General features: G+C 36.2%; 1 protein-coding gene and 1 long non-coding RNA gene across 9 annotated transcripts in view; one reads left to right on the top strand and one right to left on the bottom strand.

Moving 5' to 3' along the window:
- The window catches only part of LOC129422514 (uncharacterized), a 112658-nt gene extending 94278 nt beyond the window's left edge, over positions 1-18380 (top strand). For 6 of the 8 annotated variants that reach the window (XR_012358040.1, XR_012358038.1, XR_012358045.1 and 3 more), the window contains 4 exons: positions 13247-13625; positions 14063-14184; positions 14544-14933; positions 18247-18380. This is a non-coding gene — a long non-coding RNA (uncharacterized lncRNA). The remainder of the gene's footprint in view (positions 1-13246; positions 13626-14062; positions 14185-14543; positions 14934-18246) is intronic. The other 2 variants (XR_012358039.1, XR_012358041.1) reach the window with 2 other exon arrangements.
- kazald2 (Kazal-type serine peptidase inhibitor domain 2) lies at positions 11610-18716 on the bottom strand. Its single transcript, XM_055178493.2, has 4 exons — positions 18236-18716; positions 14752-14912; positions 14069-14216; positions 11610-11947 (listed from the first exon to the last, which is right to left on the bottom strand). Exons 1-4 carry the CDS (start codon positions 18714-18716, stop codon positions 11820-11822), a joined length of 918 nt encoding a protein of 305 aa, XP_055034468.2. The 3' UTR covers positions 11610-11819.
- Positions 18717-19379: the final 663 nt, after the last annotated feature.

Raw genomic sequence — 19379 nt, 5'->3', positions numbered from 1 at the left:
GACATCGCAATGTGTGCCTATGCAACAGTTACATCCAGAACATTTATTTCAAAAGGAAAACTATTTTGAATGCCTTTTCAAACGACAGAGCAAAATCACAAAATTTTCTGTGAGCAATACAAAAAATGCGTCTCTCAAACACAGCTTTTCAAGTCATCTGATATTTTTCATACTGCAGAAAAACAATTTCGGGCAGAACTAGTCTGATAACATTCTGGAATACTCAAATCCAACTGTAATGCGCAAGGAAAAATTGATGGCGAGTCGTTGAATTTTTTTGAAAATAATGCACACCCAAGGTGGTACTGCGGCACGAGTTCTGTTACACTGTAGGTGTGCATTATTTCCAAATAGTCAATGATTTCTCTTACACCACGTTTACCACAAACATTGCTTTGGTCGTTATTTTTAAGACTTTTGAAAGGTTAGGTGTGCATTTATCGGAAAATAATGCATACATGTGGAACATTTCAGAATAAAGCATTTAACAGGCCCAGAGCAAAAACAAATATGCTGTCAAAAAGCCAGTAAATAACTGCAACTTGGAAGATTCAATTAAACGTCCATAATGAAAAATAACGCAGTATAAAAGTCTATTAGGCTGCATTTAAACTGCAAGGTCGAATGCACAATCTAATGTTTTGACACAAATCCTGGATTCACTTTAGAAATAATGACTTTTACATTAACATTTCTTGAAGAAAACCTCTGTCTTTCAGAGGTATTAATCACAGCAACATGCAAGGTAGACTTTTAAAAATAAAGCTGCTACAAAAGGTTCAATGGCGATGCCATAAAAGAACCATTTTTGGTTGTCCACAAAACCTTTCAGTCACAAAGTACCTTTTGTGAAAGGTTCTTGAGATGTTAAAGGAACCATACAGCCAAAAGCTGTTCCTCTGTGGCATCGTGTAGCACCTTTATCTTTAAAGGGACACTCCACTTTTTTTGAAAATATGCACCAGCTCTACTAGAGTTAAATATTTTATTTTCACCATTTTGGAATCCATTGAGCCGATCTCCGGATCTGGCGGTACCACTTTTAGCGTAGCTTAGCATAATCCATTGAACCTGATTAGACTAGTGGTCTTCACTATTTTTTTCAGGAGAGCCACACTGATTGGTCAGCGTCAATAGGAGAGCCGCCTTTAACGCAAAGTATCAAAGTTACATCCAGTCATGTCTGCTTATCAATCTGTTGCGATGCAATAAATACAAGGGCAAATCATTCTTTATCATTTACCAGTCATATATCAGTCAAAACTGAGACAATATGATTTCCCTTAATGACAAAAACAGGATTTTAATGCTAAGCATTCTTATAATATGGTTATGCAGTGCCCCCCAAACCACCAGGGGGCCACCTTTATCGTAATATCATGTGGTGCTGCACAGAACGGTTGGTGAGTGACATTACTGTGCCGCGAGTGCAATAAGTCTTATCTCACGGTACTTTGATGTCATATGACGATCGCTCTGTGCAAGCGCTGCATGCGATTGAACATTCTTATTGACATGCATCTTGATCTAATAGGTATGGTTTTCTAACAAAGTTAGAGCAGAAAAGACAGAAAAAGCACATGCATGCATGATCATATCACTGTAATATTTACTGCCATTCGAGCCACAAATTAAAGCATGCCGAGCTGCATGTGGCTCGCAAGCCGTGCAATGAAGAACACTATGTCGGTACTTCGGCTTGGATTTTGAAAAATAATTTTCTAAATAAACTAGGGCTGTCAAAAGATTAATCACGATTAATCGCATCCAAAATAAAAGTTTGTGTTTACCTAACATATGTGTGTGTACTGTGTGTAAATATTATGTATATATAAATACACACACATTCAGGTATATATTTAAGAAATATTTGCTTTTAAATACTTTATATACATTTATATAATTTATATTATATATGAATATAAATATTTTATATATAAATATAACCATTTTTTCTTAAATATATACATAATTGGGTGTGTTTTTATATATAAATAATAATTATACACCGCACACACACATATGTTAAGTTCACACAAACTTTTATTTTGGATGTGATTAATCACGATTAATCACTTGACAGCCCTAAAATAAACGCAACGTATAGTCTTCTGTAACTTATATGTGTTATTTCTTCTTAATGATGCATTTTTTGAATGATGAGGCTTATATTCCGGTGCGGCTTATAATCCGTAAAGTACGGTGTAGTTCATAGCCATAATGGCCTATAAAATCACATTGTTTAATTTTCATTTCAGATGGATTATGCTAAGCTATGCTAAAAGTGGTACCGCCAGACCCGAAGATCAACTAAATGGATGTAAAAATCAAATGTTTAAGCTGGATGACGCGAAAATGGTAGAAAATGGTAAGAAAATAGGAAAGAGAATGCAACGGACTTAATAGTATTGAAGTCCCCAGTTCGTCAAAAAATGACGCGAAAGGTATACCCTCCGCGTCAACATATTGACGCATGGTCAAGTGTCGTCAAATATTGACGCCATGGGTGTGAGACCGTGTTAGAATATGAGCATATTTTCAAAAAGTGGACAGAATTAAGTCAGTACTCCAATTGTAGATATTTCAGAAACTAGTTAAAAAATAGTTTCTGGCTGTCACTGGGGCAGTACCCTTTAAACAAAGATATGTATATATTTGGTAACGTTGATGTACTAATACGCACTCTTTGGGTACAACTGTGTATTTTTGAAAGTGTATTGGGAACATTTTTGGATCATTTTTTTCTGACAGTGTAGTTATGAAAAATATGCAACATCTCTAAAATCAAAGCAGTTAAACATTCACCCTCGTGTTCACTTAATTTTTTTATTGTGCTGAAAGTTTCTTTAAAATGACTTGCTTATTAAAACGTGTATAGCCCACATAATCTTAAGTGCTTATGAGGACTGTCAGTGAGAGCTCTAATGCCCCATCATCCAGCCCATAATAACTTGAGTTCAAGTTCCACTTACAGTATATTGCAAGTCCTTTGTCGCATTGTAAAGTAGCACGAACCCTCTAATCAGCTATTACGGCACATCAGCACTTGGCCAATGGTGATGTTTACGCCATTCTGATGTCCCCAACAGGTCCTTACTGTGAAAGCAGAACACTTTGGGTTTTATTTCTCATAAAGCACAACCCCCCTCTGATGATATGCACAATTATTTCACTCTTGATATACGATGACAGGTGATGCGGTAAACCATTGAAACCCAGCTGTGGATATTGGCAATTAAGTCGGGTGTAATTGTTTGGAAATGAGACAAGGAGGCGATAAAACAGGATGGAGAAATTGACGATCACTCTCTGAATGATCTTATCGTGATGGGCTGTCTCTTAAAGCTCACAACAGGTTTGATCCTGCATTACTGATCTGGGTTGTTTAGTTCACGTAAATGTGCCACAGGTCGGCCTGATGTTGCAGTATAGGACAATGATGGGTACCCATCCATAACCAAGAGCATGCAGCTCATGTCACCAAAGATGTGGCTGTCCTAAAAAACAGTGCAGTTAAGGTTGTTTTCGTATTAGACACTTAGCTATTATGTATATTACAGACAAAAATGATGAGAGATGGATGAAATCTGCACTATAGGGACAGCTGACTAGGACTTCAAAACCTCTAAAGTGCACACATTTTTATCAGTCTGCCTAAAAATACAATTCACAAGATACCAGCTAATACAGTAAGCACTGATTTTGCCAGGTTTCCAGATTGGCTGCATCACAATTTCACGGATATTCAGATAGTTCAAACAACTGGATTGCAATTGAATTGTTGCTTTAAACAGACCTTTTTTGTCTAAGAAGATGGTTCCTGGTCTGCTGGACCAAACCATACACTCTTAAAAATAAAGGTGCTTCATAATGCAATAAATTAGAAGAACCATTTTTGGCTGAATGGTTTCTTTCAAATAGGGCTTCAACAACTAATCGATAAGAATCGTTGTCAATGTATTTTATTAGGGATTAGTTGGTCTGTGACATCACAGGCTCCCGCACCACCATCGGACAGCACGGTCACGTGTCTGCTTCATACAGCGTGAGCTTATAATAAAGTCAGGCACATTTTCTTCATACAACATGAGCTGCACATTTATCAGGCGCTTTTTCTTCTCACCACAAAACCAACTTGTTTAAAAGCAAGGCAGCGTTGCCAGGTCCTATGACTTTTTGCAGAGTTCTGAATTGGGTTATTTTTAAACTGCGGCTTCTGCAGGTTGATGATTTTTTTTCAGTTTAGAGAAGGATTTGGTTCATTAGTTGTTGGTATTTGGGCTGTGAAAAGTCATTAAGATGCTTTTGGACTAATTTTGAATGGCCATTGGGCTTGTTTTGTTATGCGGATCTGGCAACCCTGCAGGAAAAGGATGGAAGCAAAAGCGCAAATGAACGCTGGTTTATAAAGGTTTAGGTTCGTCTTTTAATATAAGTGAGTTTGTATTTGTTTAATTGTTGTATTTTCATAAAAATAGTACTGAACCACAAACCAAGCATCTGTTTTCAAGTAAGGGGGAAATTGCTGTAACAATGCATGTATATCACTTTCATATCATAATGGCTTATTTATTTTATTAATAATGAATAACGTTAATTCTCATTAAGGATAGTTCAAGATTCAAATGAGTTTATTAATATATAGCAAAATTTCCTCCCCGGCACATCCATGAAGACTCTTTTTGTTATGTTTTTCCATGATGTTTTATTATTTAAAAGCTGCACAAACTTTTTGTTTAAGGCTTAAAATATCAAAATCAAGAGGATTTTATTAGTAAAACTCTGTAGTAGTGTGTGGTTTTGCACTTTGAAAAGTACACTTCTACACATGAATACAATAAATTAGTGTTTTTTTTAGCTATAATAAATAAAAAATCGAATTGAGTAATATTTGTTTTTATCCAATTAGTCGATTAATCGAAAACTAATTGTCCGATTAATCAAATATGAAAATACTCATTAGTTGCAGCCCTACTTTCAAAACATTCAAAGATATCCATTAAAGGTGCAGTGTGTAAATTTTAGCGCCATCTAGTGCTGAGGTTGTGAATTGCAACTGATGGCTCAGTCCACTGCTCACCTCTCGCTTTTGAAACACATAGAGAAGCTACGGTAGCCGCCACCAGACAAACATGTCATCGTCGGAGACAACTTAGTATAAAAATTTGTCCATTAAGGGCTTCTGTAGAAAAATGGCAGCACAAAATGTTAGGGGACCCTCATTGTATGTAGATAAAAAGGTCTGGTTCTAAGGTAATAAACACATAACGGTTAATTATGAAAGGTCTTTATACACCCCTGATAATATAGTTTTGTATATTGTTTTGCATTTCTGTCCTTCTAAAAATTACACACTGCACCTTTAACATCCAACATATCTTTCCGTTTAAAAAAATAAAAGTTCTTAACATTAGTAATGGTATGATAAAATGGTTCTTCTAACTGAAAGGTTCTTTGAGGAACTGAAAATGGTTCTTCTTTTATGGCATTGATGTGAAGAGCAATGAATGAATAAACAATAATGAAAATCAACAAACAGAACAGGACAGAATTGCCCAAAGGGTAAACGGATGACTAGACAGTTGATTTATTATGTTGGTGACAAGTACCTGCTGGTAAACTCATGATGTCTGCCCCTGATGGCACCTTCAGCATGTCAAATGCCGCACTGTTTCAATTCCCACACAATGACCACTGTGTCACTCTTTAAAGACAGGCCTTACTGTCAGCATTGGCTAGGTTGAATTAATGACAGGCAGTAAATAAAAATATGCCACATCACCGTCGCAGAGCATCTCGGGGGATCGATACATCTGTCAATCACGGGCTGTTGTTTCGAACGAACAATGAAAATGCATGCATGAAAAAGCATCTACGTGATTTTAATAAGCCAAAGACAAATATACGATCGCTTGAAAGATGTCATCTTTACAGAGAAATATAAAGTGTAGATTACTAGTAAAGCCAACATGTTCTTTCTGTATGTGCATGAGAGGTTAACAGCGCATACACAATGGGCAACACCCTTGCTAGATTTACTCAGGTCATTAGGTTTGTTTGCTCCGAACACACAATTAACTTTTCATTATGCCCTTCTGCAAATATTTATTGTTCGCGCTATTAATTTAACTACCTTTTAAAACAATGCACAGTTCCTTGAAAACGCTCCACAGTTATTGACACAATGAAGTTGAAGGGGTAATAACAATACAAAAGCGCTGTTATCTTTATGAAGGTAAATTTGAACAATCGTCTGCAATGCACCGTGGTTTAGATGATGCAGAATGGTATTGAAACGCCGCGAGGCCATCAAAAACACATTTACCTGCATATAGTGCACTCTCTACCCTGAACCAGGGTTTGTTTGTGTGAAAGATGATCTATGAAAGCACCATAGATGAGCTGCATTCACCGACTCGGAGGCCCTGAACCCAGAACAAGCTGAGATGGAAAAATACCTGCATGTTTACTACTTACCGTAGTAATCAAATCCTGCTTTCGAAGGCAAAAGCTAAGTGAAAGAGTAGTTCTCCAGAGAGCAAAATAGAAGGGTTAAATGATACATTTGTGCAAATGGACGTCCATTTCTGAATAAATGTGCTGGACAGGAGAAGAACAAAAGGTTTACATGTAGTGGATAGTAAAATGGTAAACTCTGCCTCTGCAATGTTTTTAAGGGTAATAATATTAATACACCAACTTCTACATTAAAGGATTGGAGTTTATCTTAAGAGGACATCGCTTGACATTTATTTAGATATTTTTATATCTGATAACGTTAATATCACATAATATAATAAAACAGTTTCCCAGACAGGGTTTAGATTAATCCAGGACACTAGGCCTTAGTTATATTAGGACATTAAAGTAGTTTTTACAAACATACTTTACAAAAAACAATACTGTATGCATCTTAAGACGAAATAATGGCCCTGATTTGTGTTAAGATGTGACAGGGCACAATGTTTTTAAATTAAGGTACCTAAGGTACCTGGGACTGTGATAAGCCCTGTCTGGGACACCACTCCAAAAACATAGTCTATAGTAAAATATTTTGATTGATTATTTGAAAGAAAAATAAAACACTTCACACATTAAAAAATACTACAGTATACTTTATTATTTACTATAGTAGATTAGCTATAATAACTAAAACATCGAATTGAGTAGTATTTATGGTTTTAATCCGATTAGTCGAATAATCGAAAAACAAATTGCCTGATTAATCGATTATGAAAATAATCGTTAGTTGCACCCCTACTTTCAAAACATTTAAAGACAACATTAACATACGACAAATCTTTTGGTTTCAAAATAAAAGTACTTAGCATTAATAATGGTATGAAAAAATGGTTCTTCTAACTGAAAGGTTCTTTTATGCACCTCTAACATGCATTTTAGTCTGGGACTATGAAAAGACCTGTCTGGGACACCAACCCGAAAACATATAGGGGCGGTTTCCCGGACAGGGATTAGACTAGTTCTAGACTAAAATAAAAGTAAGAGCTGTCCAAACTGAAAACAACTTGCACTGACATACCTTAAAATACATCAGTGCCGTTTATTTTGCCCCAGAATGCACACCAGTAATGTTTGTAGTAAGGCATGTTTGTTAAAACTAGTTATATTTACTAATAAAATTGAGGCCTAGTCTTGGTTTAAGATAATCCCTATCTGGGAAACCACCCTATAGTAAAATATTTTGATTGATTATTAAAGAATAATAAATTACTTCACGCATTAAAAAATACTACAGTATGCTTTATTATTTACTATAGTATATTGTAGTAATGTTGTATAATTACTGTAGTATACTACATTCTGTAGTATTAACTATAGTGATAACTCTATACTATACTATACTATACTATACTATACATTAGTGAGGATCTACAACACTATAATATCTAGTACTTTAACTACAGTTTACTATGGGAAATAATATAGTATACTTTAGTGGCCTACTGAAATGTTTTTGAATGATCATGTCCTAGTTGTGATAATGTGTTTAAATAAATGATAGCCTACTGTACCTTGATCAATTGTACTAGGGATAACAGATAAAATGGGGAATTTCCCTTACGAAAATTAACCATGGTTGTACTACAGTAAAAACAAAAACACGGTTTGCTATTAAAGCAACCATTGTGCTACAAAAAACCATCAAGGTTACTGTAGTAAATTTGCAAATGGCAATTAATACACCAAAAACATGGTTGATACTTTAATTGATGCCCTGTTTAATCCCTACAAAAATTCTCTCAATGTCTGAGCTTCACAGATAGGCTTTAGTCATTTTACATTAACACATTTCTACATTTGCATAGACATTCATAGCTATATGAGCTGTTGTCTGTATGACTGCACGACTCGGTGCAATTGAGCAAATGTATGAACGAGAACAAAAACACAGGAACCCTGTTAGTAATTCACCGCCATCTCCAATTAGCGTGACAACAATAACCTTTAATACTATCATTTATCAATTAGAGGAGAGAAGAGAGGAGAGGAGGAGGAGTAAAAATGGTCCAGCTGAGAGCTGTGCAATAATGTGCAGCTGTGCAGGAGAATTCAGCGTCTCTTTATTACTTTGCGACAGAGGGGAGACAGAGACATATTTCACTCATTGCGGGACTTAATGAATCCATAATCTAAATGCCACACAACAGCGGGAGCGACGTATCGCGAGAGTTCCTGAGAGAAACCTTTCAATGGACGCGAGTTCTCGCGGGAGTTGCTGCATGAAGCGCGAGAGGTGCGGATGACAGCGGCACGCGCCACCTGATGGTGTTAATGAAACGTGAATGTTTTTTTTTTCACGTTGAAACATTAAATGCTCAGATAACTGTGAAAGTTTATTATATTAAACTAACGAAACCTTTTGGAAAATTATAGTTAAAGCATTTATGTTTATTTTATTTGTGGTTAAAATTGTTATAATTTTCGTAAGAGAATAAGGTGTTTTCAGGCTTTTTAATAATAAATAGCATCAACGTCAATAATATAAAACAGACAAAGAACTAAATAAATTAGTTGAAATAAATATGTAATTCATTTAAAATAATCAATTACACAGTTTGAATGTATTTAAATGTTAATATTAATTCTGACCTAAATGTGAGTTGTGATAGATCACCTTCTTAAAAACTAATACTCTTAATAGCCCAATATCTGAATGAATTGGAGTTTTTCGTTGAACTGTATTAAATGTCAAAATCAGCAGAATAATTATTTGTCAACAAGCGACTCTTTACTTAAGTCTGTTTTCCTACAGAGATTTTTTTCTAGACAAGTCAATATATGATCTCTCTATCTCTCCTGTGGATATTCACGCTCTTTTCATCGACCAGCGCAATATTAAAATGCTTCATTCACTGTCATGACTACTTCATTAAATCCAACATCTTTCCGCCATGTTCCTTTTTTCCGAAACAATTCCACTGTCCTCTCAGGCGTTTTTTAGGCATGGCTGCATGCTTTGAATTCACATGTTGATGGCTTTAATATGGCTGATTATCTTCATTTTTCTAGGTTTCAGAATGATCTTTATTGGCCTGGAAGATTCTGTTCATATCTTCCTCTGTTCAACTGAGGTGAGTCCAGTGTTTACACTATATAGTGTGTGTGTGTGTGTGTGTGTGTGTGTGTGTGTGTGTGTGTGTGTGTGTGTGTGTGTGTGTGTGTGTGTGTTAGGTCAGGCTGGGCAACTAGTAACCTGACCCTGCGTTTTATTGAGATGTCCATTAATCCTAGCTCTCTGCCCATGACCTCTGACCCTGGCTGACCCCTGCACATGGTGTTGCAGGCCGGAGGGACTCGGGAACTGCCGCATCCGGACCGCATCTTCCATCCCGACAGCAGCCGACCCTCTCCCATCGGAGAATCATTAAGCGTGCATCTAAAATGAGGGCCAGGGGAGAGCTTTATCCACACAAATACAGCCATGAGAAAGAGGCTTGGCTCTCATCTCATCGGATAGAGTTACACCGGAGTGAAAATGATTCAGCTTTTAATTGCATTCTTATAACTCTATATCACATCTTTATCCATCCATCCTTCTCTTTCTCTCTGTCTGTCTATCTCTCAGATTCTCGCTCTCCCAGTTGTGTTCGGCGCTCCCCAACAAATGCTTCATGGAGTACAAATCATTCCAAATTGGAATTCATTTTCAAAGACCTTTTAAGAAGACCAATACGAGAGCCGCTTACTTTAAACGATCCATTTATTTTACAGCTTCAAGTCGTATCGTTTACCTGCCTTCTTGGCCTGATGGCTATAAAAAAAATCTCTCATCACCTGCCACCGAGAGTCTAAAAATAAAAGCCATCCTGAAAGCTGGTATAAGCTTTCGGTACGTATCGTTGCTTTCTCGCCGACGGTAGCGTCGCAGGAGCCGGGCGTGCTGAAAGCAAACACCTGATTGGCTTTAGCATCTCCTCACTAAGCTGTTGTCACCTATCCCGGCTCTGGTGAGCAATTACCTGGCCTGTCGGAATCCTAGCTGAACAGATTGAATTCTGATTGATTTCTGCCCAGGAAAGAGGAGAGAATTTAAAGGTCTTCTTTTTTAATTGGGTATTTGGTGTGTGCTGATGTGAGGAGCTTGTCCTTCCCCTGGGATCCTTTATGGGGCAATAATGGCGCTGAGAAACAGCCTGGTCTGCTCTCTCCCTGGAAGGCCATAACCCCACATTTGTCCTGAGTGCTTTTCTATTATGCATTGATAGCTAAGCATCAATCAATAGGGGAGGGAAGAGAAAACCCAGGGAAACCAACTTCTTAAGTGTAAAACGCCTCTTAATACCAGAGCTTTCAAACAACTTAACCTGGGTGCTGTTTCTTCTGCTGAGCGTCTTTGAGGCGCTGATGTTTTATTCAGCAGGAGGGAGTGAGTTCAGGGTACAGTACGCATGCTTGCATGCAAAGCCGGTTTCAGCTTTTAGAGAAACCCCACACACAAGTACTTACACTAATGGTCAAAAGTTTAGGATCACTTACTCAATCCTTAAAATTAAATCAATCAAAAACTCTGTCAACCATGCCCAGAATTTGCATTTTATCAAGCAGCCTCTTTGAAGTTTCACCATGATTTTAATTATTGACTGCTTTTATTTAATATTCAGTCTCTTAGTCATCTGTATATTTTAATTATTCCAATTGACAAATTAATATGTTTAGCACAAGTATATTTATGCCCACAAAAGTAATTTCAAGCATTTAAATATACCTTTAGATAAAAAGAGATATTTAAGATCATCATGGTAAACATTTCAGTCAATTGATCCTAAAGTTTTGACCGGTATATTGTATAAATGCATTTACATAATGGCCATCAATAAAAAACACTTTAGGTAAACATTAGTAAATGCATTAACTAACATGAACAAACAATAGGTTTTCAGCATGTATTAGTTCATGTTAGTTCAGGTGCATTAATTAATTTCTAAATGTATTAGTAAATACCAAAATGAACATGAACAAAGATTTATAAATGCTGTAGAATTATTATTTACTGTTAGTTCATGTTAGCTAATGCGTTAATTTATTGTTAACAAATACAACCTTATTGTAAAGTAACTAGTAACTTAATAAACCAACCAACCAACAAATGAGTAAATCAACTATTTAATTAAGTTCTGTTTAAGTACAATTCTCATGAATGAATAGAAAATATTTGTATATATATACAACACTCACACGTAATCGCCCTTAAAGAGGGCGAGAAATATTTTAAGAGGACACACTTTATGGTGAGTTTAAATTTCAGAATAATAAAAAAGAAATCTGTTTAAATGCTATATATTTATACTCTCTGTCTCTCACAAATACATATATCCGCTAGGCCGGCCCTCGTAATCTTCATCGTCTACGTTCGCCTCTTCTTCTTCCTCTGTTATTCTATATTCTCCTTTTTCAATTGGACGCAGATCTTTGCTCTGCTGAGACCCTGAAAAACATGCAAAGAGAGGTATCATTAATTTTAGAGATAGTTTAATATATAGAGAATCAGTGATATCCAATGTCCAATTGTGCTGGAAAGGATTGTAAGTGTAAGTGTTTATTTGAGAGATTTCTTACACTTTTTATAACCTTAATAATGCTGTACATGTTTGCATTGCTCATGAAGTTTTCCTGTAACTCAGTTGGTAAAGCATTGAATTAGCCGCGCAAAGGTCGCAGGTTCGATTCCCAAGAAACAAAATGTACAGCTTTACTGGAAGTCACTTTGAAAAAAGTTTTTGCCAAATGCACAAATACAGCATTTATTCAAGTTTCAAAACATCCTAATCATTTTTTTAAAGGATTAGTCAATTTTCTTAAAAAGAGTCTGGATAGTTTGCTCACCGCCATGTCATCCAGGGTGTTGGTGTTTTTCTTTGTTCAGTCGAGAAAAATTTATGTTTTTTTTGAGGAAAACATTCCATGATTTTTCTCATTTTAATGGACTTTAATAGACCCCAACACTTGTAGTTTAAAATTGCAGTTTCAAAGGACTCCAAACGAGGCATAAAGGTCTTATCAAGCAAAACGATTGTCATTTTTGACAAGAAAATAAAAATGATGCACTTTTAAACCCCAACTTCTCGTATATCTCCGATCATGTGATACGCCAGCACGACCTCACGTAATACGTCATCACGTCAAGAGGTCACGGATGACGTATGCGAAACTACACCCCAGTGTTTACAAGTGTGGAGAAAGAGGACCGTTCCGACGTTGTTGTATGTCGAATGATACTAATTAATGTCTTTGTGTCAGTTTATTGTTTAAAATGGTCCACTAATGTGCGTTTCATATATGTGACACGTGACCTTTCCACGGCATTACGCAATTACGTGAGGTCGCGCTGGCACGTCACAGGACAGGAGATAGATGACAAGTTGTGGTTTAAAAGTGCATATTTTTTGTTTTCGCACCAAAAATGACGTTTCGCTAGATAGTGTTGGGGTCCATTAAAGTCCACTAAAATGAGAAAAATCCTGGAATGTTTTTCTGAAAAAACATAATTTCTTCTCGACTGAACAAAGAAAGACAACAACATTTTGAATGACATGGTGGTGAGTAAATAATCTGGATTTTTTTTTTAAGAAAAATGGACTAATCTTTTAATAATTATATTGAATTATTGCACCTAATATGTTAATGTTGACCTTATTGTTACTGTATTTTAAGCCTACAGTAACATAAGCCACAATATACAGTATTTAAATATCCATTTCTTTCTGTTTCTCTCCATGCCCTTCAGATTTCTAATGCTTTTAAGCCTATCCCAGAGATCATAGCAGCGTGGACGTTCCGGGAAACGCTGGGTGGGGGGGCAGCCGCTGGCGAAGCAGATAAGGGACCGTCTAAAGACGCAGACCCTCCAGAGTAAGAGATAACATCCAGACAGTCACAGCAAAGACCTGCCACACACTACACCCCCCCTCCACATCTCCCCCCATCTCGGGCCCTCTCGACCTCCTGTCATCACCAGCTTTCACGCTCCTGCCGGAGAAAGCCCCCGACTGGTGTACGGTTATCCTCGGCTCTGTCCGATTCTCGGAAGGCCAAGTTCACCTTTAGCGATGAGGAGATGATAAGCATTGATAGTCGGGATAGGAATCGATCAGCTTCCACTGTTGGTACGTTTGCATGTCTTTTTTGACCACTCCACAGACCGCAGAGAGAATATGAATAACCTAACCCACTTTTCACTGCAGCGTTGGTGGAAGATTTTCAATGTCAAAATACAAGTTCAGGGGAAATTTATATTTGTTGTTTGTAATGAATTTAATAGCAAGTCGAACATGAAGAAAATGGCCACTACGTTTGAAAACTTAAAGGACATAAAAATCACTTGTGATAATGATAATATAGCAATAGTCCTCAGTAATCGCACATAACTTGTGTTTCAGAACAAAATGTGCCATTATGTCTATGGAAAGTCTCCACGATGTCTCCAAACGTGTGTGTGACCAAAATGTGGGATCAGACTGCTCAATTGTGTTTTTTCAGCTTGTTGACCTCTGACTTTGTGTTTTATCTTTTTGTCTGCGTATGTAAATGTGTGCGTTCTCAGACATACCTCCGTGTGTAACCTGTAATCTCGCGGAGGCAGAAACCTCTCCGAAGGCGTTCCTGGCGGTACACGTGTACACACCTGCATCACTCGGACCGACTGCTTGGATCTGGAGCCAGCCGGTCAGTTCAAACCGCCGCGAGCCTCCGCGAGCCTGTAATTACAGACAAACACAGTCGCACATGTCACACGAGCAGTCTATAATGTTAACCTGGCGTGAGAGAGGTGATTTGTCTGAGTCTAACTATGTGTTTTTAACTTCAGTTAGATGAACAGTATGAATGCATTAAGAAATAAATCTTGAACTTGATTTGTCAACACCGTGGTATGTGCAGGCCTCAATCATAAATTACTTTGTTTATTAAAAAAAGTACATTTTGTCTTTTGCAATGGTTTAGTTACTTTACACATACCTTTACACATTTTGCAGATTTTGCTTCTTTCAATCTATATGTTTTTTATCCGTGTTTGTTTCCTATAGGGATCAAGCCCATGACCTCTTCATTTGTGATGCAATGATCTACCATTTAAGCGACAGGAAAGTGTTACTTTTGAAGGAGACACTACGCAGTCCTTTTGATGACATGTTTGGCTTTGTTTCCATCTTCAATGTAACCCTACAAATTGTTTTGTTGCCCGCTAATTGAAAATGGGATTTTAGTTTGTTTCCTTCCTGTATGTGCACATACCTGAACAGCCATGCTTGAATCATCCGCAGGAAAAGAAACAATATCTCCCTCTTTCCTCCACTGAATGGAGGCCAGTGGATACGACGAAACCTCACAGGAAAAGATGACATCACTTCCTTTGGGTGTGATGATGTCACGAGGAGCGTGAGTGATAACAGGCTCTGAAGACGAGAAATTTGAAGGTTGAACATTGAAATCCAATTTAATTTATTATAAGAAGTCAAATAGAAGCGGATTAAATACAGTTCTGGTAAACGAATCCAAATTTTATTCACTGTAAAAAAAATCAGCATTTTTGTCAAATCAACAGAATTTTTTATGTTTCTTTAACTTATAAATTCAAGTTGAAATTGTTAAACTTACTTTTTTAAGTTGTCAACTTTTTTAAGCCAAACTTTAAAATGGTATAGGTTGAATTGACGTGCAAAACCATACTTTGTGCTGCATTTTTTACAGTGTGTATACTGGTTTCACAAGTTATTACCTGTAATACATTAACATAACTTATAAACACAAGCTGAAATTGTTTAACTTAATTTTTTAAGTTATGTCAACGTTTTAAGCCAAAAGTTGAAATGGTATAGGTTGAATTGACTTGCAAAACCAAGTTTTAATTTTGTGCTGCGTTTTTTTACAGTGTACGCACACTGGTTGCGCAAGTTATTACTTGCAATACATTGACATTAACTTATAAAAACAAGTTGAAATTGTTTAACTTAATTTTTTAAGTTATGTCAACTTTTTAAAGCCAAAATTTAAAATAGAAGGTTAAATTGATTTGCAAAACCAAGTTTTAACTTTGTGCTGCATTTTTTACCTTGTATGTACACTGGTTTCGCAAGTTATTAAATTGACATAAGTTGAAATTGTTTAACTTAATTTTGTAAGTTATGTCAACTTTTTTTACCCAAGGCAAAATTTAAAATAGTACATTGTAAAAAATACTTTGCTGCCTTAATTTTTTTTGTGAAATCAACTCAGATTTACAAGTCATGTCAACAGAGATGAGTTGTCACAACTTATAAAATATAGTTGAGAAAAGTTAACTTTATAAGTTATATTATAAGTTATAAAAACTCACCTGTAGTTATAACAACTAATTTCTAGTCAAGATAAATATTAGTAAGTTGAAAGGACTTGTAAATCTGAGTTGATTCCACAAACAATTTTAAGGCAGCAAAGTATTTTGTACAGTGTAGGTTGAATTGACTTGGAAAACCAAGTTTTAACTTTCTGCTATATTTTTTACAGTGTGGTTTCTCAAGTTATTACCTGCAATACATTGACATGATTTATAAAAACAAGTTGAAATTGTTTAACTTAATTTTTTAAGTTGTGATAACCAAAGCCAACATTTAAAATAGTATAGGCTGAATTGACTTGCAAAACCAAGTTTTAACTTTGTGCTACATTTTTTACCGTATGTACACCGATTTCGCAAGTTATTACCTGCAAATACATTGACATAACGTTTAAAAACAACACTGTCAAAAAATACTTTGCTGCCTTAATTTTTGTTGAATCAACTCGGATTCACAAGTCATTTCAATTTACTATTATTTATCTTGACTAGAGATGAGTTGTTATAACTCCAGGTGAGCTGTTATTACTTATAATTTTAAGTTGACTTTTCTCAACTATATTTTATAAGTTGTGACAATTCATCTTTGTTTACATGACTTGTAAATCTGAGTTGATTTAACAAAAAATTTTAAGGCAGCAAAGTTTTTTTACAGTGAAATTAAATTGTTTAACTTAACTTTTTAATTTAAAAAAGTTGATTTGACAAAATTGCTGCATTTTTTGCAGTGTATAGGCAACCCATACACTTTAAAAAAGTAACTTAAACTTAAAAAGTAAATTACGTGGTTGCCTTAAGATTTAGATTTCATTAAATTTCAATCTAAGTTGACTCAAAGTTGTGTAAAAATTGTTGTGTCAACTGATATTAAATATAAGACAACCAGGTAACTTTTTTAAGTTGGACCAACTTTTATTAACAGTGTAGTAAATCTCTGTTATTCTGTGAATCTTTCACACAAACTCCTGTAAGCTTCTGTATTTGACATGTTACCATTTGTGCAAGCTGTTTGGTTTACTCTGTGAATTGTCTCAAGGTGTGAGATTGAACGCTTACAAGCTGCTAATCCTAAACATGGCGGTGAGATAAATACACATTTAACGGCTCACTTTTTAGCCTTACAGCTGAACAAATATATTCATTTGTCCTTTAACATGACAAACACTTTTAAATGAGGTGATTAAGTTAGCACTCTGGCTCTATCCATAACAATGCTTTCTCCTGAGAGGACATTTACATTCATATATATTTACATTTACATTTACAATAGCAGACGCATTCTTACCAGAGTGATGTGAATGGCAATTACTTTAACTGAAGTGTCTGAGCAAACAAATCAAGTATTATGACTACATCTTATATGACAGACCTAATGCAACACCAAACATGTTTAATATAGATTTTTGTCTCTAATGCTTTTGCTGAACAATGCATATTCATTGAGTTGAATTAAGGTCACATGTAATCCTAAAGTCAAATAATAAAATAAGAAAATATGTTGTGTCTAAAGAAAACATTTATTTAAAGACCAATAAGTATTATCCACCTCTTCACAGTAAATAATGAAAAATTGAATTTATTGTTTAAAAAAAATAAACACTATATAATATATTAAAAGAGGCATATATTTAAAAGTATTAAAATTGATTAAACAATTTTAAAAGATCAGATTGTAATTTTAATATTATTATTTCTGAAATGTGACCTGGATACACTCGCACAAAATGTTGGGTCATTTTGGGGTCATGAAGTGACGATCCAAACCTTTTGGGTTATCTCAGCATAAAATTCTTTAACCCTCCAACCTTTTTGTGATCAAATGCTACCACAATGGATAAAAAAATCTGGAGGGCTACTTTTTAATGTAGTCTACTCAATACTTTTTTGTTTTACTTGTTGATTTTATTTTTTTACTTAAATAATTATTAAATAATTTTTATTAAATTTTTATTAAATAATTAATAAATAAATATTAAAATTGAGGCTTTTAATAAAATGTGCTTTGGCGGGCACCTCACAGACCCGCGGGCACCATGTTGGAGACCACTGTTTTAACCCATTGTCGGGTCAAATATAAACATTTTCGGGGTTAATTTAACACAACAACTGGATTCATACATTCTAAAAAATGATGGGTTATTTTCAAACCATCATTGTGTCAAAACGGGACAAACCCAACCCGTTGGTTATCATTTAATCTATACTGGGTTGTTTCAACCCAAATTGCTGGGTTGTTTTAACCCATTGTTAGGTCAAATTAACTCAGAAAATGTTTATATTTGACCCAACAATGGGTTAAAACAACCCAGCAATTTGGGTATAACCCAACGTTTGTTAAAAGAATGCATATTTTTATTTAAAGTTCATGCAAGTGGGAATAATTAGAAGTTTACGGATACTCACTTGCCTTGCAGGGTCCGTGGTGTACCATCGTCAACATCTGACCCTTGCCCTGCTTGCGTTGGGCCGCCCGAAATTGACAGATATTTTTGTACGTCTTCCCGTCTGATCCGCAAAGCGTTTCCTGCTTGCTGCACACGCAGACTGCCCTCGGTTCGCCTGCAGGGTTTTTGCGTGGACCCCTGCACCGTAGACCTTCAGCACAGCGGCCATAGAAAGTAGACCCAGACCTGGGCTGTGGGTCACACAGTTGTCCTTCATCATTTCCACATTCCCAGCAGCAGCCACACTGGTCTCGCACCAGCCCGCCTGGACAGCCCTGCATATGCCTAAGATCTGGGCACCGTTCAGGGTGACACTTTTTAGGGCATCCCTCCCCTGGTCGAACGCTCTTCTGCCAGTCCACACGGCCCGTGTGCTCCATACGGAAAGACCGTGATACTGAAGCTAGCATCAATACTATTATAGCTAGTAGATATACCATTTTGAAAAAAAAAACCTCAGAAAGTCTCAGAAAGCAGAAGGCGTTTTATCTTAGGTCAAGATGAGGCGCGCAAAGAGTCTAGACCGGTCATAAGGCCTGTCAAAGGCCGAATATAAAGTCCCAGTGTCCTTTAAATGTCCAGAACTGACGTGTGCAGCTTTTACACAGACTTACAAACTCTAAAAAAAGAGCAACGAGCTGAAAGAACGACTGAGAAAGAAAACACAAAGGCAGGTCTGAATTCGGTGACCCCCTCTTAAACTGCAGGGTGCCTCCCCCCATTTGCCCAACAAAAGTGTTAAAAGGTGTGAGCTTAGAGATGAGCAACAGCCAATCAAAATCTACAAAGCTCAATTTGTTTGTGTGTCTGTATGGGGGGGGTGTCAGGTACTACATGATTATCTGCAGACCTCAATCTCTCCAAGGCTGTTGTTTCTCACATACAAAGAAAGTGTGTCTTTCGTCAGGCATTCGGTATTTACAGCAAGCAAGCACATCGATTGACATTTTTGGAAAATTGGAACATAGTAGTGATTCCTAAAAACAGATAATAGATCTGTACTGGGTCATGAACAGCAGTAATAAAGTAGCAAAATTTAAACAGTTTTTTAAATGTAGGAAAACACAGTTACCATGACTTTTTTCTGTATATCAAATGCTGTG

The sequence above is a fragment of the Misgurnus anguillicaudatus genome, chromosome 16 (genome assembly GCF_027580225.2).
Source record: "Misgurnus anguillicaudatus chromosome 16, ASM2758022v2, whole genome shotgun sequence".
In the NCBI taxonomy this organism is placed as follows: Eukaryota; Metazoa; Chordata; class Actinopteri; order Cypriniformes; family Cobitidae; genus Misgurnus; species Misgurnus anguillicaudatus.
This window is presented reverse-complemented; position numbering and strand designations above follow the sequence as displayed.